The sequence below is a fragment of the Corvus hawaiiensis genome, chromosome 17 (assembly GCF_020740725.1).
Source record: "Corvus hawaiiensis isolate bCorHaw1 chromosome 17, bCorHaw1.pri.cur, whole genome shotgun sequence".
Taxonomy (NCBI): Eukaryota; Metazoa; Chordata; class Aves; order Passeriformes; family Corvidae; genus Corvus; species Corvus hawaiiensis.
The window spans coordinates 7851191-7873700 of record NC_063229.1 but is presented as its reverse complement, the minus strand read 5'-3'; the positions used below and the strand labels follow the sequence as shown (position 1 = coordinate 7873700).

The 22510-nt window shown below is 50.7% G+C and overlaps 2 protein-coding genes across 3 annotated transcripts; one reads left to right on the top strand and one right to left on the bottom strand.

Annotated features, from left to right (window-relative positions):
- Positions 1-3734: 3734 nt before the first annotated feature.
- Positions 3735-9727, bottom strand: SLC2A10 (solute carrier family 2 member 10). 2 transcript variants are annotated; one of them, XM_048322269.1, is made up of 5 exons: positions 9670-9727; positions 6634-8010; positions 5474-5596; positions 4794-4929; positions 3735-4153 (listed from the first exon to the last, which is right to left on the bottom strand). In XM_048322269.1, exons 1-5 carry the CDS (start codon positions 9671-9673, stop codon positions 4057-4059), a joined length of 1737 nt encoding a protein of 578 aa, XP_048178226.1. In that variant the 5' UTR covers positions 9674-9727; the 3' UTR covers positions 3735-4056. The 2 variants fall into 2 exon arrangements, with proteins under 2 accessions (XP_048178226.1, XP_048178227.1); XM_048322270.1 differs by having other exon boundaries at positions 4794-4845.
- A 5679-nt stretch (positions 9728-15406) lies between these two features.
- Positions 15407-16976, top strand: TP53RK (TP53 regulating kinase). The gene is made up of 2 exons (XM_048322176.1): positions 15407-15830; positions 16352-16976. The coding sequence occupies exons 1-2, from the start codon at positions 15422-15424 to the stop codon at positions 16828-16830; spliced, it is 888 nt and encodes a 295-aa protein (XP_048178133.1). The 5' UTR covers positions 15407-15421; the 3' UTR covers positions 16831-16976.
- Positions 16977-22510: the final 5534 nt, after the last annotated feature.

Sequence of the window (22510 nt, the reverse complement as noted above, 5' to 3'; positions counted from 1 at the left end):
TTTACGTCACCTCTCTACAAGCTGGTTCTTGAAGTCAGTCTGGACCAGCCAAGGTTTTTACTTATTTTTCACATCATTCAGATTTTTAGCATGGCACACAAAAGCAGCACATGTAAGAGTGGGGGATGGCTTGTTGGTGCTTTCTAAAGATCTGCCCTGACAGCCACCATCCCTGGGAGACCAGGCTTCACAGTGTCCTTGTGCCCAGCCCGAATCCTCCTGAACACTCTCCCGTTTTCCAAGAGATGCTCTGCTAATCTTTTCCTGCGCACTTTGAGGAGCAAGTGGTGCCTGTGGGTGGGCTGGGCCTGGCGGGACTCTCCCAACCGGCAGTGATTATCCAGCAGCACCTCGGGGGGTGCGGCGGGAGGCAGGGAAGCCACTGGCTAATCCGTCCCGGGCTGGATGTGTGCCTGGATCATTTCAGCGCGGCTCCGTGCGCCCCGACGATGCGCACGCTCCGCAGCACAACCCGCCCCCTGGCAAAGCTCATGGCACAGGCATCTGTCACCGAAACCTGGCTGCATGAAAGGCTGTCTGCACAACTGGGGGAAAAAGAAAGGCATGACAGCACAATTAGTGAGAGCAAATGAAAGGCTGTTTGAAGAGGAGGAGGGAGGAAAGGGGAGAGCTGCATAAATCCCTGGTGGGGTTTTGGGCTTGACATCAAAACCCCGTAACAGTGTATTACTTCAGCCCCCAATGTGGACAGATGTTGAGCTGTGGCTCAAAGGAAGTCAGAAATCTTTCCTTAGAAAAAATTTGGCTAGGAAACTAAAGAAAATATTGTGAAAGAAAAGGAAATAAAAGCCCACTAAAGAAGATTTATCACTGCCTCAAGCATTTCTGTATCCTCCAGTCTTATGAGGTCTCAGCCTCAGGGGAGAGAAGAAGAGAAACAGCCTGTTGCTATGTTAATGGGTCAAAATTTGGAGCGGGGACACATTTGTCCAGTTAGATGAGGATGGAGGGAGCCAACTTACCCAGCCGAGCACTCCTCCCATCCATGCTGACCCCAGCCAGCCTTCAGGGACCTCTGGCACCAGCCTGCAGCATTCCCCAGAACACCCATCCCAGCTGCCCTTTTTGCTCACTCACTCCCTTTGGTAAGGGTTTTATGGAGCCCCTCATCAATGGCAAAATATGTTCATTCCTAAAAGAGTTTAGTATCATCCACAAACATGGAGATTTTGCTTGCCAACACGGAAGGTGCTGAGTAAAACCAGGCCCAACAGAGATTCTTGGGCAATCTGGTTGCTGAATCTCATTTATCTTCAAAAACTGCCTGTTAAACCCTGCACTTGGCTACCTACAAGACAAAAATATCCTTAAAGAGGTTTCAATACATGAAAGAACCATTGCTTCAATCCCATGGCAATGTAAATGTTTTTTTAAATAATTTTGACAAAATCTTTCATCTGTTCTGTCTGTTGGGTCCTCCCTATCCATGTGAATACTTGATATATTCCTAGAGTCCCAGTGTGCTGGCAAGGGAAGCTTTCCCTCTTTGGCATGCATGTCTGCTGGCTCTTTCCCAGCTGCCCATGTGCCACCCCAGCAGGGACAGAGGTGACACTCACCCCTGCAGCTCCCAGGGTCCCCTTCCAGAGCTTGGTTTGTGGCTGGGAGCTGCACTAGCAAACTGCCTCTGGTACAGCAGACATTTGGAAAGTCACATTGATCCAGTTCCTCTAATTTACTGGGTGTGAGGTTCTTCCAAATACCTGCAGCAGTGGAGACCAACACTCAGTTGTGCCCAAGCTCTCTCATCATGTCTTGTCCTCCCTGGCAACCTGTTGCACCTTTGTATTGAGCAATAGCTCCCTAGCCAGTTTCTTCCTTCTGATATAGTTAAATAAAGATTTTTAGAAGATACTTGCAAGATCTTTGCAAGATCTTCATGCTCATTTTTAGCTCTCTTTTCTGTCTACTCTTTACTTGCCTGGTTTTATGGCTTTTCCTTTTCTCCTCATGTGGGAAACCTTTTCACTTTTAAAACACTGACCTTCTCCCTGTGATACCTCCTTAACCTTAGCAGTGAGTCAGGCAGGGTGTTTTTTAGGACCTCTTAGTTCTTTTTGAGTTGTGGCACATGTTTTGCTTAGGCTTTAATAGAGCATTTTTTAATCACCTCCAGACTGCTTGCAGGCTCCTTGCTTTCTGCCTGCTCCTTTTTGGTTTGTTGTTATTGACTAATCACCTTATTTTTTCATAGTTCCCTTTCTTGAAATTGTAGAGCCCCAGGCTGGATTTATTTGGTGTGCACTCTCCCACTACAGCATTAAAGGTTGTTTTGTGGTCACTAGCAGAGAGCAGTTCTCCCACAAACACCTTGTGAAGCAGGTCCTGTGCACCGCTCCCCACCAAACCCAGAGCAGCAGCCCTCCTCGCACTTCCAGCACTGCTTGGTCCTGGAGACCCTTTATTGTACCCAAACCCACTTTTTATTCCTTCCTGATGGATCACTGAGCTGACTAACTTCTCTAATCTCATTTTATATTTGCTGTTCATTACCTTTATCCTTATCAGGGCTCAATAACACAGTACTGGCTCTACTTTTTTTTTACTGGAATCTGTGATTTCCCATCCCAAGAAATCTGTACTGATTTTGGGATTGTTATTCAGGGTGATTGGAAAGTCTGGCAATATCGTATTTTTTAAGCTTCTGGTATAGTGACAGAAGCACATCTAGGTTTTGGTTTTGGTTGCTTAATAATGTTCCTGTGAGTCTGCTGGTACCATACATGTACATAGGTTCATCTTATTTACTGCAGCTGCTTCCTTTGTTTCCCTGCTGCTCTCCCCCTGGATATGGGCCACCTCCTCCTCACAAGGGTGCTAGTCTGAATTTCTACACCCTCCGACTTTCCTTCAGCTTTCCATTTGAACACTCCTTTACGACTTTTCCATCTTGCAGCGCCACCCGCCCAGCTCTGCTGCGATGGAGGGGCCAGGCCCTGTGACACCAGCTGGCAGCTCCAGAGCTGCCTCCCTTCCCGGGAGCATTCACCCGTCATGGCAAGGGCTACGAGAGCAGAGCTGGGACCTTGCCCTGCAGCCTCGGGGCTCTCCCACATCTCCTCTCTGTCCCGTGGCCCTGCAGGCGGTGCAAGCACAGACACCCAGACCCTGTGCAGTGTGCGACAAACTGGGCACCTCTCGCAGATTCCTCCTCCTAGCGTGCTGAAGCTGCTGGGTTTGGAAAGTGCACTGGGGATTTTTTGTATTAAGTGGGAACGACAGTCCTTGACCCTGGACTTTGATCCCCCTCACCATGAGCTGTCTCACAGCTTTCTGTACCGCCACCCCAGCACCTGGCGCTGTCCCTAGCCCTGTCTGCCGGCCCCAGAGCTAACTCGGGTGTCCTCCCGGCACAACCAGCCCCGCTCGCTGCCCTCACCGGGGTCCCCCGTCCTCTGCCCTTGTCTTGTCCCCAGCACAGCCCCGGCACCCAGCTCACCCCCGCGCAGGGTTACCCCGAATTCCCAATCGCATATCCCTCCTGTCCGGCCCCATCAGCCCCGGGGCACAATGCGGGGAGGGGGGCAGGAAAGGGGGTCCGAGGGGTGCGGGGGGCTCGGATTTTGGGAATTGCGGGGATCTGTCCGCATCCCCGAGCGGGCGGTGCCGGGCGCCCACTGGCGGCACGTCCGGGGCAGGGCACCCTGCGCGGCCCCGATCCCGGTGTTCCCGAGACCTGGAAAATAACACACCTTGCTCACAACAGAGCTTCACGGATGGGATCACTGTCAGCAAAACCCGTGCTTTAATTCCTGCGTATAAAACCATTAATCTCTTAAATGATAGGAGATACAAATGATGAAAAATTAAAAGATATCAAAGGAAGGATGTATTCCCTTCCTGGGAACAATCATTCTCCAAGGACCCAAAGGACATGCTGTTGGCATGTTCCCAGATCTAAGGCACTGCAGGGAGAACTGTCTCTGACCAGAGGTCACCAGTTAAAGACCCCAGAAAAGAAGTGTCCTGATGGCCCAGCTTGGTCCTGTGCTGGTGGAACTCCTCAGACAGGATGTTGCGGGCAGGTCACTGGTTTCAAGTGCTGCTGGCGTGCTCCATTCTCTGGTACTGTGTGTGTGTGCAGCTCGCTCCTCTTCCACGTCTCTGCTTGAACACATTTCCTTCCCACACCCTGCCAGGCAGTGATGAAGGTCAGGAGCAGCACCAGGGAGCCAGCCAGGTGCTCACAGCAGTCACCCCTCCTGCCCCCCGATGAGTGCTTCCTCAGCCATGAGGCAGCACAGCCTCTCCTGCTCCAGCAGTGCCTGCCCTGCCACCTCCATCCCAACCAGGATGGCACAAACACATTTTGATCTTCTCTAGCCCATTACAAGCTTTGTGTGAAAATTACCAGGTGGGAGCCCATGCTCCAGACGTCTCTGCCTCAGAGGAGAAAGATCAGCCTGGGATTATTCTAAGGTGAAAAGACAGGACTATCATCCCCTCCTGCCTCCTCCCAGTCCTGACCTTCCTGTCCCATGTTGTGGTGCTGGTCTCCTCTGCTCGACCATGAGCCCTGGTTTTTATACCATTTTTCTTGAGTGTCACTACTGCCCTCCAGCAGCACAGCTACAAGGCTCAGGTCAGTGACCTGCTGATGAAGGCGCTGCAGCTCTCCCACCCTGTCCCACAGCCCTGCCACAAACTTGAGATTTTCTATTTTCTCAGCAGCACTGGCCAGACTTTGCTTCAGGCCAGTGCCACAGACCTCAGGGGGTGTCAGTGGGAAGCACCCAAAGCCAGCACTCCTGCTGGGACAACAGCACACGTACCGTTTCCTGGAGAACTGCTGGTCTATCTCCTCTAGGGACTGTCCTTTTGTTTCTGGCACAAAAAGGTAAATGAATATAACAGCCATCACTCCCACCAGTCCATACAGAAGAAACATCCAAGAGAATCCGATGGCATCTGCAAAGATTCCAGTGTGTGAAGGTAGGAGGTGGGTCACACCATGGGGTACAAAGGAAACTGGTTGCTTACTGTGAGGTGGTCACTGATGCCTGACAGGGGCAACTTATATTGTGAAGCCTTCAAGAGAGCCGGGAAACTCCTTATCTGCAAGGCCTGGACTGGGAATTGGCAAAGGGAAAGGCTGGTGCATGCCAGGCTTTGCCAGCACCAGGGGGAAGAAGGCAGCCGAGGTCCAGGGCCAGCAGTGCCTGCTGAGAAATGTAAAGCTGCCGGTATGGAAGCTGCAAACTCTGTGTTCCTGATACTGTGGTGCTACAGTGCAGCCCAGTGGGCAATGGGTGATTTTTATAAACGAGTGACAGAGAGGCTCTGACCAGTGCTGCTGGTGCCTGGCTTTCCTGCTCTCAGGGGCAACAGGGTCACACCTATTCCAGCCTCAAGTCCTCAGGGCTCAAAATGTCACTTAATCTCCAAATGGCTCGTGGTGGCCACCTTCCCTAACCAGCTGTGGGATGCGGAGGGAGGGGAAGTGACTACTTACCAATAAGGTCCAGGAAGGAGAGGCTGATCAGTAAATTACCAGCCCAGTTAAAGCTGTTACAGAAGGCAAAGGCTCTTCCTCTTATCCCAGTAGGGTAAATCTCACTCAGGACCAGCCAGGTCACTGCACAGATTAGAGAGATCACAAAGACAGTGTGGAGTTAAGCAATTTGTTTGGGAAATGGGCAAGGCAGATTTCAGCAGGGGGTTTAAACTCTGGCTTCACCCAGCACCCGCTGCTGGTGGTGTCAAACATTCATTGATCTCAGAGACACAACAGAACACTTCACACCTCCTGTGTTCAATGCTTCATGGAGGAATAAAATAGCAATAAACAGGTCCAGGGAATGAAGAAGAAAGCAGGCTAGCTGATCATTCCATTCACAGGAGATGGAGAAAATCTGACAGGCCTGCTGTCAGGTCATGCTCTTTGTAAAGAAACGAGAAAAGGGTGGAATTAGGGAGACAACATTGCATTTGGGCTAAAATCAGAGTTAAAGCAATATATATCCTTAAGAAGTCTCTCCTATCCTGGGGTTATTTTGCTTAAAATAATTTGCAGGGTGGCTGTCAAACCCATGAGACATATTCACTTAACATACTTTTCTTGAATTAAATGCTGTTTTCTCCCATCAAGGCATTTAAATGCCAGAAAACAGTAGAACTCACATGGAAGCAAGAACTAATCTTTAATCTCATCTGATGAAAAAGAAATAATAATAAATAGAATTTAAAAAACCAACTGATACTAAGAAACCTTCAAAAGAGGTTCAGCTTCCAGTTCTGCAGTTACTTTCATAATCACACCGCAGAAGCCCCTCAGTCCCTCTGTCCTCAGCCCTGTATTTTCCTCCTCACCAGGGTGACAGGAAGATTATGTAGTGCTTGTAGGATGCTCTGATTTTCCATTGAACTTCAGAGAAAAAAAAAAACTTCACAAGGGAAGTGAATAGCACGGAAGAGAGAGTTACTCTAGTGCTGTAGCTGACAGAGCTGCAGTGCTAGAAGATGATTCAGTGGGCAGGAGGGGACAAATGTCCAGTTCCCATACACTGAGCTGCTCAGCACAGCAGATACATAAGGAATGGTTCAAGCAGGCAGCTTGCAGATCAGCCCTAGTTTTATTCTCTGGGTAAGTGCAAGGATAAACACCACACTTACTTGGCCCAAATCCAATTGAGAAGGCACTCACGAAAGCCATCATGCTCAGCAGTGTAATCCAATTTAAGACCGTATGTTGTGCCCAGGGAGCAGCACCGAGAGGAGGGCCTGTGCTTTCCAGTGTTCCTTTCTTGGACTGACCTGCCAAGTCCCTTTTCTGACTGAAGGAAGAATTAGGAACAACCTCTTTGCTTTGAGTGCTGGCAAAAACTTTCGTAAGGCTCCTTGCGGCAGCAAAACCAGGGCCTGCCTGACTTCTGACAGCACCTGATGCTGGTGGGACAGGAGACACAGCAGACTGGGGGACCACATGTGTTGGGGGGTGCTGGGTGAGGCTGTGGGACGCATTGGGGCCTGCGGCTGCTTTGCAGTCCCTGGCCATGGCCAGCGGAGCCATGAGGCTGGTGAGGCCAATGGTGGTGACGGAGATGGCCATCACCACGCAGCCAGACATGAGCAGCACTCTCCTGCCTGCCTTGTCTGCCAAGGGCATGGCCACCAGTGTGGCCACCACCTTTATCGCTCCCAGCCCGACTGAGGCCAGGATTGCTGAGGAGTTGCTCTGGAATCCCACCGAGTGGAAGATTTTGGAGGCATAGCCCAGCACATTGGGCTGCCCAGTGAACTGCTGGAAGAGCACCAGTCCCAGGCCCACCAGAGTCCGCCTTCTCATGTTGTCTCTGGTCCTAAAAAGGTCGAGAAATGAGTAATTCTTCTCCTGATATGGCTCCCGCTTTGCTGCTGCTCTGTCCTCTGTGTCCTGCAATGGGATGAGGCCCTTCTGGCAGTCAGAGTCCCACGAGCTCAGTTTAACAGGGTTCACTGGGAGAAAGAGGATGCTGAGGAACTGCATGACCGTCGGGGCAATGGCCAGTCCAAACATGTACCTCCACCCCTCGTCCACGTCTGCAAAGATGTAATTCAGTGCATAGGACAGCAGGATGCCCACGGTGATTCCCACTTCGTAGAGAGACACCAGCAGCCCTCGTTGGTGAGCAGCCACCATTTCTGAGACATAGATGCAGCAGGCCATGGACGAGACAGAGGTGGCAAAGCCCACGGTCATGCGCCCAATGACCAGCACAGGGAGTGACCTCGCCAGTGTGAGGATGAGGCTGCCCACCAAGAGGACCAAATTGCTGACCAGGATTGCTCTCCTCCGGCCATGGCGGTCGATGAGGATCCCCCCAGCCAGGGAGGCGAGGAGCGCTCCGATAAGGATGGCACTCACCAGAACTTCTTGCTTGAAGCAGCTGAGGTGAAAATCTGTCTGCAACTGCAGCAGTGCTCCAGAGATTATCCCCAGCTCGTATCCAAATATCAGCCCGCCCAGGAGAGACACCGTTGCAGACAAGAGGAGGACCAGCAGTGCACGACCTGGAAAACAAGCAAGCAGGTTCAGTTTTCTGATGCTATAAGACAAGCTCTCAGCATGCACAGGCTGGAAAAAGCTCTCCCAGGACACCCACAGTTTTCCATCTACAAAGTCATGATGTGGAATTTCCCCATAGCTCACTAGGTCACATGTATAGAGGCACTTGCAGACAGTCACACAACCCACCAGACTTCTGCTAACTGCAGGGGTTCTCATCCGGGGTGCAGAACTTTGAAATCAGGACTTTTTAACAGAGTTAAGACTTGTTTTTAAGTGCAGGGCAGTGATTTGTAGTGCCTGGAGTTGTACAGCGGGATCCTCTGTGGTATCTCTTGATTGTAATTACAAAATTTGCTCTGGGCAGGAAATGCAGCTTCTGCTTTCTGGTTCTGAACTCTTCTGCATTATCATTTTCACATTTCAGAGCATGTGGTACCACCAGCTCTCCCTGCAGGTTTTGTATTCTCACTCCCTATCTTGTTGTTAAAAGCCCTGCCCACAAAAGTTTGTTTTTCCTTTAACTAATCTTGTACTCTCTTCTTCCATTTAATTAGAAATACTCAAAATTTTGGTAGACTGTATGTTGAAAAAATGTGAGCACAACCACCAGACCGTGGAAACTTTTCTCACCCAGCCAAAGGACTTTTGTCCTGTCACAAGCTGTGTTTAATGGGAAGTGTCTCTGCTTGGCCGTTAATTACAGCTAGCAATAAAGGCTATTTATCAGTGATGGCTGTATATAAATACAATTATTTTTATTTATTCTGCAACCCTCTGTGTTTCATTTGTGTTACTTATGCCATCCCAGCTATCCCAGTCCCTCCCACCATGCTCTGTGTGAACACCTGCACTGCTTTTAGCACTCCTTGTACATATTATGCAGATAATTAGAAAAAATATCTGCTGAGAACATAAGGCATAGGTGGCCTTCCCATTAACTTCAAGCCACAAATTCTATTACACACAGAGAGTCCCATTATAAATACCATGGCCGATTTAATCAGGTTTTGCTGCATTTCTTGTTAACTTAGTAAGATGTCATGGCTTATGAACTTTGGCTGAAACCCAGTTTGTGTATCGCCTATTCTGACGCAGCTGGGGAATTTGAGGACTCTTCAGATCTCCACACGAGGACAGAAAGTTTGGTGGGTCTCGTAAGGAGCTGTGCCAGGCGATTCCTTGCCTAGAGCAAACCGGTCGGGGGACCGTGCTCCGGGACAGGAGCGGGGCAGACCCGCTGTCCAGCCGAGCTGGGACGGGGCTGATCCCGGACTCTGCTCACACCAGCGCCAAGGCCAATGGGCGCCGCGCCGCTGCATGCAGCAATCCCCACTGCCCAGCAAATCCAGCTCCTTCCACATTCCCCGAACCCCCGCTCCCCTCCCCGGCGCGCTGCCGGGACAGCCCCGGGACCGAGCCACAGGAAACTCCTTGGCTCTTATGTTCGCGGAGCGGGCTGCTGGGACCGCTAAAAAAAGAACAGAAAGAAAGGAAGGGGCGGGGGATGCACCCCCAGCCCTTAGGAAAAGTTGCAAACTGTCTCTTTTTTTTTTTTGGAAACTTCTCCCCGGGGCAGGACGTGCCCGTTCCACCCCGGCTGCCCCGTCGGCAGAGGGGCTCGCAGCCCCCGCGCCCGCCACCCCGGCCCGTCCCGCACTCACCCATGGCGGGGCTGAGCCCGCGGCGGGCGCGGAGCGGAGCGCAGCGGGGCGGAGCGGGGCCGCGCCACGTCGCTGCCGTCCTGCCCCCGGCCGGGCAGCCTGGGGCTTGTAGTCACCCTGCCCGCCCCTCTCGGGGGCGGGGGTCCCGGGCGGGGGGCGGTGCACCGCCCCGGGAGCGATGCCGAGGGCCGGGGAGCGGAGCCGGAGCCCGGGGGATGGGTGAGCCCGTGGGTGAGCCCGGCGGAACCGGGGCCGGGCGGCCGCGGGGTGGCCGGGGACACATAACCGAGGTACGTGGCGGGTTGGTCCAGAAACTAGGATGCGGCTTTGGTGGCTGGAATGACAGCTCTGTCTCCAGTCTGTGTCACTTGAGGAACAGAAATCTCCTCGCTGCCTGCAGAGCTGCCCTTGTGCAGAGCTTCACCCCTCTAGACGAGAAAGCCTCCAGAAAGTGCACGAGAGGTTGTCAGTTTATTAATGTTTTTAGGTCGCTCGGCTGGAAAGCCAAAGAAACCTGCTAAGTAAGGGGTGCCCACTTGAAAACTAAATACAAAAAGAGCAGCAGGGGAGGTTTAAGTTGGATATCAGAAAAAAGTTTTTCACACGGAGTGGTCGGGCACTGAACAGGGTCCCCAGGGCAGTGGTCACAGCACCAAGCCTGCCAGAGCTCAAAAAGCGTTTGAATGATGCTCTCAGACACCTGGTGGGATTGTTGGGGTGTCCTGTGCAGGGCCAAGAGTTGGACTCAATGATCCTGGTGGGTCCCTTCTATCTCAGAATATTGTTTGAGTCTATGATTCTGTGATTCTATGTCTGAGTTTGCCCTCTTAACTTTCATGGCTGTGGGACAGAAAGAATCAGTCTCTCAAGCTTATCTCCTTCCCCTGACACATTGCTCCATCAGACAAAACATTCAGTATTCAACTTCCTTTGCAATTAACATTCTTCTTCTGCTGAGTGGAACAGGAACCTTCCTGCTGTCCTGCATAAAAGACACTGGGACTTGCACTTGGATGAAAGATTTTTTTCCTGAGGCTAATTTAATGAATCCCAAAGTCCAGTTTGTTAAACAAGGATTTTACAAAGTGTGATACACCTCGAAGTGCTTTCAAAACTCTTTAACACAGTATGGAAACATTGCCCTTTGGTGCTGTTCATGTAAACGACAGCTGCTGGGCGGGTTGAGATGTTCAGGAGTTTGCTGTGACCCAGCTGCCATGGGGAACAGCGAGGAAGATGTGGTGTCACAGGTGGGAAGACAAGTACAGCCTCCCCAGAGCCTTGCAGCAGGGACTGCCACTGGAGGGTGAGTGCAAATGAGCACGAACCTGCTTTGTGAGCTGGCATGTGACTGCAGGTAATATTTCATTAAAAACCCATATTAAATTTTAATATTTAGTATGTTATAGCCATGCAAGCTCCAGAACAGCACCCTGTGGAGCCTGTGTTGGTAAAGCTTTTTGCCCCAGCACAGAATTGAATTGTGGAAGGTCTGAATCAGTGACCATTGTGCCTGTGGTGCAGGCACACCCCTCTGACACAGGCAAAACTTAACAGTTTGGGTGAAGAATAAAGAACATGTGAACATGTGATTTTTTTTTAAAAGAGCCTTTCAGTCATCCCCCATGTTAACTTGATAGGGGATTTAAGAAAAGTATTTAAAAATTGTTATTTTTCCAAGTATGGGGATACATCTCGTGTCTTTGCTCTGTAGAACAGTGGTACCAACTCATTTTATTCCAACTCATAGTTTGGGATGCTTGAGATGTGCCATACTGGATCATGTGTATCCTTTCAGCTTTAGTTTGTCGGATATCTGGCTGCAACATGAGCAGCAGTTTTCAAAGGTTTTGGTTTTGTTTCTTCTCAAAATCATAGAGAATGTGGAAAGTGTGTCAAATCATGTACCTGGTTTATAGATTAAATAAATGCTTCCCATTCATATGATCTAATTTCAGTGGGAATACAGGATATGAAAATACCTTTTCTAAAACCTTGTATCTGATACAGCCTGACAGCTGCAACAGGGATCACACACGGTGCAGAATGGCTTCAAACACCAGCCAAGAGAAACCAATGGTGTTCATGGGAAGAGCTTTTCAACAGCATTTGCATTTCATATTAGAGCAGTTTAAATAGCTCTGAAATCACAACCAGCTCTTGTGATATGCAGAGGGAGAAATTACTCCAATTTTCTCTCATCCCCAAGACCCACATGAGACCAGTTCATGTCAGACAGCAAACACTACAACTCTGTGTCTAGGCTGATGTCTCCCACATTTTGGGAGCACAGGAGGATGCAGGGGATGCAGTATGATCTTGCCCATGATCTCTGGCCCCCAGAGCTCAAGCCTAGGCATTTTGGGTGAGCTGTGTTATGAACTGGAGGAGATGTCTCCCATGCTTGGATCCCCACCATGCGAGGCAGAGAGCCAGAGAGAACCTAGAGTCTTCATCAGCCTCAGGGCAAACTCACTCTTGGCTACATGATCCCCAGTTTGCCTGAACAATTCCTTCCTTCTGAAATTATTTCAGTGCGAGAAGGCAGAAATTATATTTTTCTCTATGGTCACTCAGCATTCATTTATCTGCCACCCGAACATTTTCTAGAGGCTTCTTGGTCTCTGGCAGGGCAAGAAATATTAGCACAGACAACAAGGAGGTGAGGTCTTGGGGAGCACAGGCAGAGCTTTATGGTGTGTCTACCAAAGGCGGCCAAAAAGATGATGTCAGTATGTACAGAAAGGCAGCTGTCACATCGACACTGTGAAGGCTGTGGGTTATGCTCCTCTGGAAAAAAGGGTGAAAACCTGCTATGATGTACAGCAGGGATAATTTAGGGAAAAAAATCTTCCTTAGGGGTTCTTAAAGTACAGCTTTCTTATCACACCTTTTGTAGTCAGTGGGTATTCTGGGCCTGCTGAAGGCAGGACCTTTATCCCTAAGCTCCATATGAGAAGGTCTGCGGGAGTCGGATCCACCAATACTTCATGCCTGCAGGCACGTTTCTATCCTTGCTCCCTCCTGTGATGCCTTCCTCCTCCTCCTTTCCGGTCCGTGTGTCTTGGCAGTGCCATTTCCCCATCTGATCCTTATCTCGCTCCTGGCTGCCGGGCTTGCGGGCGCGTTCCTGCCTGGCAGCCAAACAGCACATCCCCAGGGCTGAGCGGCAGGAATGTGCTCCTGGAGAGCTCTGCGTTGGGAACGGCAGCCTGTGTTTGGTAACACAATCCGCCTGTGATTACTGGAAATGTTACCCTCTACCTCTTTTAGCTGCAGCAGCTAAAAGAGGCTTTAAAATCACAAAGTGAAATACAAATACAGGAGGAGAAAGAAGTCCATCCTCGAAAAAGGAAGACATGGTGTTCAGGAATCCTCATCACACCCTCAAACGTATTTTCTTCTATTGTGACTGACCCTTAGGAAGGGGCTTGGGGGACCAATGGTCCCTGAGCAGGCAGAAGTGTCACAGCTGGGATGGAGCCAGCTCACCAGGAACCTCCATTTATTGCATGTTCATTTACATCCCAGAGAGATTTCTCCTCCTGATGTCAGGCTGCATGTGTTTTCTCTTATGATATCCTAACCCAGGGGTGTTCCCTAGCAATGCTGGTCGGTAGTGTTGGTCCCACCAGGAATCTTGTTTCCTTGCCTGTTTTAGGGATGCCTCCAGCATGGCACCCTGCAACAACTCAAACTCATCCCTTTTCCCATCTGTCCAGCTCTGAGGATTGCAGTCTCCATCCTTAAATCACTGGGGAGTGATGGGAGAGCTGCTCCCAGGGCTGTGTCCTGCCTGGTACCAAGGGATCTATAGTACGGCAGGGAGCAGCCCATGGGACCTGCCTTGGTGCCAATTACCTCGGTTTGCTGTGCTGCAATTTTAAACTTAATTACATTGTTTGTGAAAGGGGAGTTTGTAAATGCTTGTCACCGGGAGGACAAAGTTACATAACTAAACCATTTACCAGTCTGTGGAATCAGAGCAGTTCTCTGGGGTGATTTAATATTCCAACAAAAACACTGGGTGATACCATAAATATTGTGAATGGCTCTAGATAGTTTCCAAGGGCTATGTCAACTGTTTATTGCATTAAAAGGGAAAAGAATAAGTGCAATCACAAGGAAGATAAAATTTAAATAAATAAAATAAAGGGGAAAATAAAGCAAAAATATTTTCTTTCATATTTTGAAAGCTCTGGAGGAGGTTTTTGGCCAGCATGAGAGAAAACCATCATGTTTGCCAGAATAATGAAGCAAAGGGTATCTGTGTGCACTTGCTTATAGGTTATACATGGGTGTCTGTGGGGGTATCTATGCACAGATGCTCTGATAAAATCTGTTCACAACATGGGGAAAACCTTTTTCTTTCTTTGAGTGTTTGAGGCATTTGCAAATTCCAGCCACAGAGGCCAGGAATGCACCTCTTTCCCTAGGCAAGCTGTTGGGCTCCTGCAGCCCTGCCACAGCAAGGGCAGCTGAAGGAGGGTGCCACGGGTGGGCAGAATTGTGGGATGGATTATCTGTATCATTGAAAACTTGGAAGGTTGTTTAAAAGTTGTCACTGAAGCAAGATAAATATTTGCCAGGCATGATCCCACTGTGCAATGACAAGTAAGCTGTATGGAATGTGTTAATAAAATATAAATGTTCTGAAAAGGAAACAAATGTTGTGGGTGAGAAAACAAAGACAAAATGGACTTGTGGCACCTCCAAAAGCAACAATTGAAAACATATTTACATGGACGGGGCTGAACTCTCTTGTATCTTCTGAGGAACATATTTGCAGCATGTGCACATCACCCAGTAGGGCACTGGGTTTTCAGGGTGCCATAAAAACCCAAATACTGCTCCAGTGAGGTTTATGAGGATAATGAGGTTTGTCCATCTTTTAATAAGATGGCAATGTGGGACTGGGCTGCTCGAGGAAGGGGGAGTCACCTGACTCATGGCATGAGTGGCCTGTGACAGACCTGGGGCAGAAGCTTTGGTGGTGTCCAGCGTTGGGACCCGAGGTCACACAATGCCCTGCTGCAGGCTGCTGATCCCCTGCAGCTTATGGGCAAATCCCTTCTCCTTCCCAGCCGTGAACTGGGCAGCTGCAGTGGATCTGCACAGGCTCCAGCAGAGGCTTTTGGCACATGAAAGAACAAGAGCCAGTGATGGATCATCCTGGTGGTGATGTCCCAGAGATGGAGCCCCCATGGTGATGCTCCAGTGGTGGAGCACCCTGGAGTGACGCCGTGGCAGCGGTGTCCCAGGGATGATGCCCTGGAGGCGGGTTCCAAGGTGATGCTGGGAAAACCTCCAGGGAACCACGAGATCCCGCCTGCCACCTTGGGAAGACGCGCATCCAACACCTCCCTTGCAAGCCCTGGGAAGCTGCAGGTCTCGCTCTTGCACCGGCAAAACCACAGGAGCACGCCCCGGCTTGAGAATGCTCGGGGAAGCAGTCCCGCCATCCGGCAGTTAGCCAGTATCCCCCGCCATGGCAGAGGCAAGCGGAGGGCAGCAGGATTTAGGTGGGGGAAGCCCAGAGAGGGTTTAGAAAAGGCAGGGCCGGCAGCCCCCGGAGCAGCGCGGCGCAGGCCGCGTTACAGCGAGGGCAGCGAGCGGTGCAGGCGGGGAGGGGGCGGAGCTTCAGGCGTTCGTAGGTTTCCGTCACGGGCAGCCGAGCATTGCCGAGGATGGCCGGAGATTACCGAGCATTGCCGAACAGGCGCCCCGCTCATGCGCCGTGCGGGTGTCAGTGATGGCGGCGGCCCAGGCGGAGGCGGGCGCTGCGCACTCGGTCGTGGCCGGGCCCGCGGGCCCCGCGATGGGCGACATGGAGCCCGCGGGCCCCGCGATGGGCGAACTGGAGCCCGCGGGCCCCGCGATGGGCGAACTGGGGGCGGCGGCCCCCGCCATGGACGGTCTCGAGGGCGGGGCGGGCGCTGCCGTGGTGGCGGAGGATCCGCCGCCGCCGCCGCCGCTGCCGGGGCTGCGGCTGGTGCAGCAGGGCGCCGAGGCGCACGTGTACCGCGGGCTCTTCCTCGGGCGGGCAGCGGTGGCGAAGCTCCGCGTCCCGAAGCGGTACCGGCACCCGGCGCTGGAGGAGCGGCTGAGCCGGCGGCGCATGGCCCAGGAGGCGCGGTCGCTGCTGCGGTGCCGGCGGACAGGTGGGCACGGGGGCGGCCGGGCCGGGCCGGGGCTGCCTGGCGGGACGGACAGACAGACAGACAGACAGACACCGGAGCGGAGTGGGCGGGGCTGTCCCGGCGCCCCGGCTCTTCACGTCGCTCAGAGCAGATCTCAGGCACTTGGCGCCGTCCTGCGCCATCCTGAAGGATGCAGCCTTCTTCTGAGCCCGGGACGACCCGCTCTGCTCTTTCAGGGTGTCCCTAAAACTCGTCTTGTCCTCGGTGTGTCCCATAGCGGGTTTTATCGGGGCGGCTCGCCCCAGGAGGGGCTGGGCTGTCACCACGTTTGAGCTGCCAGGTCGTTGTAAGACTGCGGGGCAGTGCAGATGGCTTGGAAGCGAGCGTTGGCCAGGCCGTTCCCCGGGGTGGATTATCAGTGGCTGGGAGTGATCTCAACTGGCATTTCTGCTTGAGACTTTTATCGGTTGTGTTTTGTTGCTAAAATACAGCTGGGAATCATGTAAATTAACTGCTAGCATTTCATTTGTTCTTTTAAATAGGGATTCCTGCTCCAGTGGTCTACTTCGTGGATTATGTCACCAACTCGATCTATCTGGAAGATATTGTAGACTCAATTACTGTTCAGGATCATATTTATTCCGTACAAAAGAGTGGGAATGACACCAGTGGCCTCCATAAGTTAGCAGAGAAGATGGGTGAGCTGTTAGCAAGGATGCACGATGAAGATATTATCCATGGGGATCTTACAACTGCCAATCTCCTCCTGCGGCCACCCACGGAGAAGCTGGACTTGGTGTTGATAGACTTTGGACTCAGTTTTATTTCAGGTCTTCCAGAGGATAAAGGAGTTGATTTGTATGTGCTGGAAAAAGCCTTCATTAGCACTCATCCAGATACTGAAATGATGTTCAAAGCTCTGCTGAAGACCTACGCAGCCACGTCTAAAAAATCTGGTCCTGTGATCAAAAAGCTGGATGAGGTTCGACTAAGGGGAAGGAAGAGATCCATGATTGGGTAGAATAGAGCAGGGTTAGGGATGGAGAAATAGTAGGTTTTGCAAATAGGGTTATTTATATTTCTAGCTGGTTTTATTTCAGAGATACTATTTTGATAACTGTGTCTTCAAATAAATAAACTTGAAAGAGTGTAATTGTCATAAAGTAACCAAAGTAATTGTGTGAGATTGGGGCACAGCCAAGAGAGAAACAACGAGAGGTCACTTCTTTCCTACATGTTAAATATTTCTAATACAAAGTAGTTTACAGTGTCATTCTGCCCATCTTCTTTGTGTGGTTAGAATCATTCAGAGCAATCTTTCTCAGCCTGCGGACCATAAATTAGTGGGAGGTTCTTACCTTGGAGACTACAAAAGAGCATCTGCAAGAGGTAACTTAGAAAAACAAGTGTGTTATTTTTCTCAGAAGACTTTACAGCAAAGGGTTTAAATCTGTTATAAACAACTCAACACATCCTGAAAATTTTCAGGAGAACTGAATTCTGGAACATGGGCAATGCTGAAATACAATACTAAACATAAACCAGGTTTATTTTCTTCCAGTAGTAAGTGTTGGCTTTTTTCACTCTCAGTCAATAGTACTGTCTTAAGGAAATTCAACATTTGTTAATCCAGAACAGTGGCTGGGCATACCCTACAGTTTTCTACTGAGAAACTTTCACTTTAAGCAAGAGGTCTGCTGTAAATTTCCTTTTTTTGGAGTGTTACAAGGGAGACTGCTGGTATTGCCATTGCTTGCCCAGGCAGTTGGCAGAGGTAGGCAGTAATGCTCTTTTTCTTGTAATGTTTTCTCTATATTACTTCATTTTTCTGGGTTACTGTATCTAACGGTGCAGATGTAAGATGTGCCAGAGGAAAATCTTACACACCCACAGTGGGTGGCTGAGAAGATTATCAGCTCTCTGCTTTGTGAGCAGGTTGGGATGTGAGTTGGGTGAATGCAGGAGCATCATTTACTATAGGTAATGATAGAAAAGAAACTGAACTTCTTGCTCTGAACTTGAGCGATTTGCTGTGCTGGGCAGGTGTTATCCATCGGAAAGATCCTCTCTTCTCTTGTGCAGTCACTGGTGCTCTGAGACTGCTCATGAAAAAGGGAGTGAAGTCTGTCACCTCTGCACAGCCATGGATGTGTCCCGTACGGATCCTGCAGCCGGCGGGGAGAAGGCAGCTGTGAGAAGCTGCTCTGCCAGGCGGGGCAGAAGGGATGAGGGCTTTTTCTTCCCCGCTTGGAGCAGCGCAGCCCGAGCAGAGGGCTCCGGGCAGGCGGCGCCGAGAACCACAAGGTTCTGCAGGCTCGCTCCGCGCGGTGGCGCCGGCGCAGCGCTGCCGCCCCTGGTGGCGCAGGTGGCCGGTTCGCGTCCCGCAAGTGTCCTAGCGCGACGGGCTGCCCGTGCCCGGCGCGCATTCACCTCTTGCCAGAGGAGCCGCCTGGGCGAGTGCCCGACCCCGGCGTGGGGCCCGGGTTCCACCGCCCAGCCACAGCTTTGGCTGCCGGGCCGGGCACCCTCGCTCTCCGCAGAATCAGCACCCGTTGTCGCTGCTGTGTTTTGTTTTCAATCGCGGCACTTGGGCGAGAAGCGGCCGAGTGTCCCTGCAGAGAGCAGCGGGGCTGGAGGAGCTGCTGCTGCACCACCTTCTCCTCCCTGCCTGGAGAGCGACGGCCCGGCCCGGCCGAGCACACACGGTCACTTGAATCCGTGTTCCCCGGGTGTCCTGCGGGCTGCTGGAGCGGGGCCTCATGGCATGGTGGGAGCAGGTGCCTGTGAGCTAACGAGTCCCCTAAGGAGGGATCTGAGCCCCGAATGCCGGCCCCGCTGAGGGGAGGCAGCAGCCTGACCCCCCTTGCCCGCCGTCCCCCATCTGTACAAACACCGCTCGCACCGTCTCCCGGTGATGCCAGGATTGAGTTCTGTTTGCAAAGCCCTTTGAAGAAGTCTGTTTCCAACTATCATCATGTTTGTTAAAATGCAGCTCTCCCTGCGGGACAGCGGAGCAGAAACAAAGCTGATCCACGGGAGGTTTTCACGGCCGGCGCGGTGCCCTGAGCCGGGCTCGGCAGCCTGCGGTGAGGCCAGTCCTCCTGGGGAGCTGGTGCGTGGGACTGGCCTTCGAACAGGGACTCCTGAATTGGCCTCTGCTGAAATCAGCTCTGGGATGGAGCTTCAAAACAAAGCAGAACATTACTGGTCATGAAAAGCAAAATGTTTTGCTTTTTCACTGCGTGATAAACCCCTCCGTGTTATATAAGTGTTACTTTCTCCACATCTGTGTTAGGGCTTGTTGATATTTCCTCTCGATCAGCCTGTTGTGTCATATGGATTGCTGTAGAGAATGCTGAACTGTTGCTGTTTGAAGGTGGAAAAATCTCAGCAGGTGCACATCCAGCAAAAAGGACACTCTGGACCTGCAAAGTGTCCACCCCGCATCTTCCTTCAGCCTCAGCTGTATCAGTCCATCAGGAGCTGGACTCAGTGATCCTTGGGCGTCCCTTCCAACTCAGGCTACTCTAAGATTCTGGGACAAGCTCCTTGGGTGAAAACCACTGGTTCCCTGGCTGGTTCACAGGGCAGGGGGAGGTTCCAGTTTTTGTTGACTGGGAATAGCTTGACATGCTGCTGTGTTAGCTTTCCGTGCATCTGTGTGGTCATAAGCAACACTGAATTACTATTATTATTGTTATTATTAAAATTATTCACCATTGCATTATTAACACTCAGGCTTTATGTCCAGTGCATGTGCATTCTCATAAGGTAAATAGGACTCCTGGTTTGTTTGTTTTTTTTTTTTTAATGAATAGTTTATTTGCTACAAATCCAGTTTTGAGCCACCAATATTCTTCCAGAGTTTGGTCTGACTTTCAACAAAGTCCTTGCAACCCACACTGGCAGAAGTGGTGATGTCCTGCCCTGTCTTACCTAGAGGGGCTGTTCTCCCAAAGTCTTTGTTGTCCTCCAGCCCCTCCACAACCTTCTTGCTTGCCTTCTGGGGGGACCCTGAGATTGTGGAATGTGACAGGTGATGGCTGGTGATGCATGGAGCCACTGGAGGTCTCTCTGCCACCATCACTAACACCAGGAAAATCTGTATGTTCAGGGAAAATCTTTGAGCAGAATATATTTACAGCTGTGTGCTGGATGTACAGCAGATCTCTCTGGGTCTTTCTACTGCTTTAATCTTCCTGCTTTTAAGAATGAATTGTTGTCTCAGGGCATCAGCTCCAGGCCTGCTGGGAACAGCTTCATTTCCAGAGGCTTCCCAGCATCTGCTTGATCTTGCTCCACACCTTGGTATCACTCAAAAATGCCATGAATACAAGGAGGTGCAGAAAAGCTGTGGAGAGAGGAATGAAAGGAAAGAGGGAAACACGAATGAAGTGTAAATAGAGGCATTTTATGAGCAGAAAGTGCAATGTAGTATTTCTGAGGGAATTGCTGATTATTGATGGAGTTGCCTTTTCTGTTTATTTTGGTATCTGACATCATCAGTGATTTCTGTGGTGGAAGTGGGGAGCTGGATTGCATGCTCTTGGCTACCAGCCTGACTTTAGCTTGGCAATAAGATCAAGTTCTGTTTTGCCCACTGATGCCATGAGGGCAGAACTAAATTAGGGGGATTTTTTTGAGATAAATGTGAGTTGGAGACCTAGAGGAGAACTAAGAGGAAAAAGAAACATGGAAAAAACCTACTTACAAGCAAGGAACAGGGATGAAGACACTGTTGAATAGTCTGGGAATGCTGTTGCCATGACTTTTGAACAGTGGCTGCTCTGTGATGGCAGTATACTGTGTCTATATGTAAAAACTGTGCATACAAGATATATGATGTAGCTTTTTTCAGTGAACTTTTTTATAGTCCTTTATAGTCTTTGATGTCTGCAGGAAACTGATATTTTCCACTTTTTCAAGATGCAGAACACTGATAACCTTTTGCGACTCTTCTCCCATCACTGCTGATAGGAATAAAAGCATAAAAGGTCGTTTGTAACTCAGGGTTCACTCCGTGAAGGGTCACTAGACGTAAATAAAGCCTCTCCCTGGCCCAAGCACAAGCTGTGTCCCACAGTGGTCCCTTTGGGCACTACACAGCACCTTTCTTTTGCCAATAAACTAAACTTTAAGTAATGGCCCAGGAGTGGTCTGACCCCAGTGATGGCTGTGGAGCACAGGGAAGGCACAGGCAGGGCAGCTGCAGCTGCTGCTGGCACTGGGAATGGGGGTGATGGAGTTTACAAGAAAACAAACTAATTAAACGTTAATTCCCAGCTGAAGTCCAGGAAGGCCAAGAGAACCAGCGTGTAGCCCCTGCACAATGGGCTCTGCTGGGAAGCTCTGAATGCTGAGCCAGCATCCGCCCTGCTGAGCTGAGAGGGGCCTGGTGGGGTTGGGGAAGGGGCTGTTCAGGCGTGAGTCACGTCTTGGAGAGGAACGTGCTGCCCATCCCCTTGCCCTCCACGCTGCCAGAAATGTGTATCCTCGTAAGAGAACAAACAGACTGTGCTCATTGTTATTGTCTTGAGGCTTTTTTTAACTTACAAGGTTGATTGTGAGAGAAAAAGTTTTGTAGAACTCCTTTGGTCCAGCATGTGACACACACACAGACGACACACACTCATACACGGGCTCCCAGTCTCTGGCAGATATATATTTTGGGTAAGCTGAACCTGTTTTAAGCACTTGCATTGTTTTAATGGCTTGAATTTTGCTTTCAGGTCTTCAGTCATCCCTCTGCCCAACCTCTCCATCACGCACTACTACCTGAGTAACGAAGCAGCTTCGGCTACCTCAGCTTGCTGTAGTGGCATTGAGGCAGCACAGCAATCTCCTACTCATTTACTTTGGTCATGATAACTTTGTATTCATGTTGTTGAGCAGTTTAGGAAAAGCAAGGTAAAAATCCTCATAGATTTCTCTCGGTCAGCTCTGTGCTCTGTTCTGGGCCCCGAGAGAAGGTGCGTTTGCCAGCGGGGCTGGGCAGCCGCGGGGCCGGGCGCCAGGCGGATGCCGGATCCTCGCGTTGCCAGCGGCCCCCGGCAGTGCCCGGCAAAAGCTTTTGTGTCCGTTCTGCTGTTTGAAAAGAGCCGCAGCGGTGATGCCGCCACCCTTTAGCCCCTGCCCGGGATGGCTGTGGGCATTAACTGATTTGTTACTATTTGTGCAAAATTACATACAGTGCTGTTAAGGAGAGGGAGGGGAATGGAGGAGGTGGATCCAGACCCGGAGCAGAGTTCCTTCAGACGGGAGCACAGTCCTGTCCCTATTGCTGATTGTACCACCACCCTCTAATTTCTTGTTCCCTCTGTGCCAGTGATTCATGGGTTGTGTGAGGCGGACGAGGCTTTCTCACAGCTGCTTTTTAATCCAATGCATTTGACTCCAACTTCCTTGATGAGCTAGGAAGTAGTATCAAGGAGGAGTAACTCTCCAGAAAGCTGACTAACTGTGAATGGTGAAGTTTTCTCTGTCATATATGGGTCAGTTTGCCCATGTTTTGAATATGTTTGAAAGCACTCAAAAGATGCTGCTGAAGTACTAAGGGTGTTTCTTTGCTTTCCCATTTTTCTCCCCACCACTCAGCTTTGTTTAGCCTTCAGTTGCAAGAATACAGGCAGTGCAAAAAGCAGCTCCCTTGGCTTTGATCTCTTGCTCATCTTGATAGCGGAGCAGCTCGGTCTCCTTTGTCT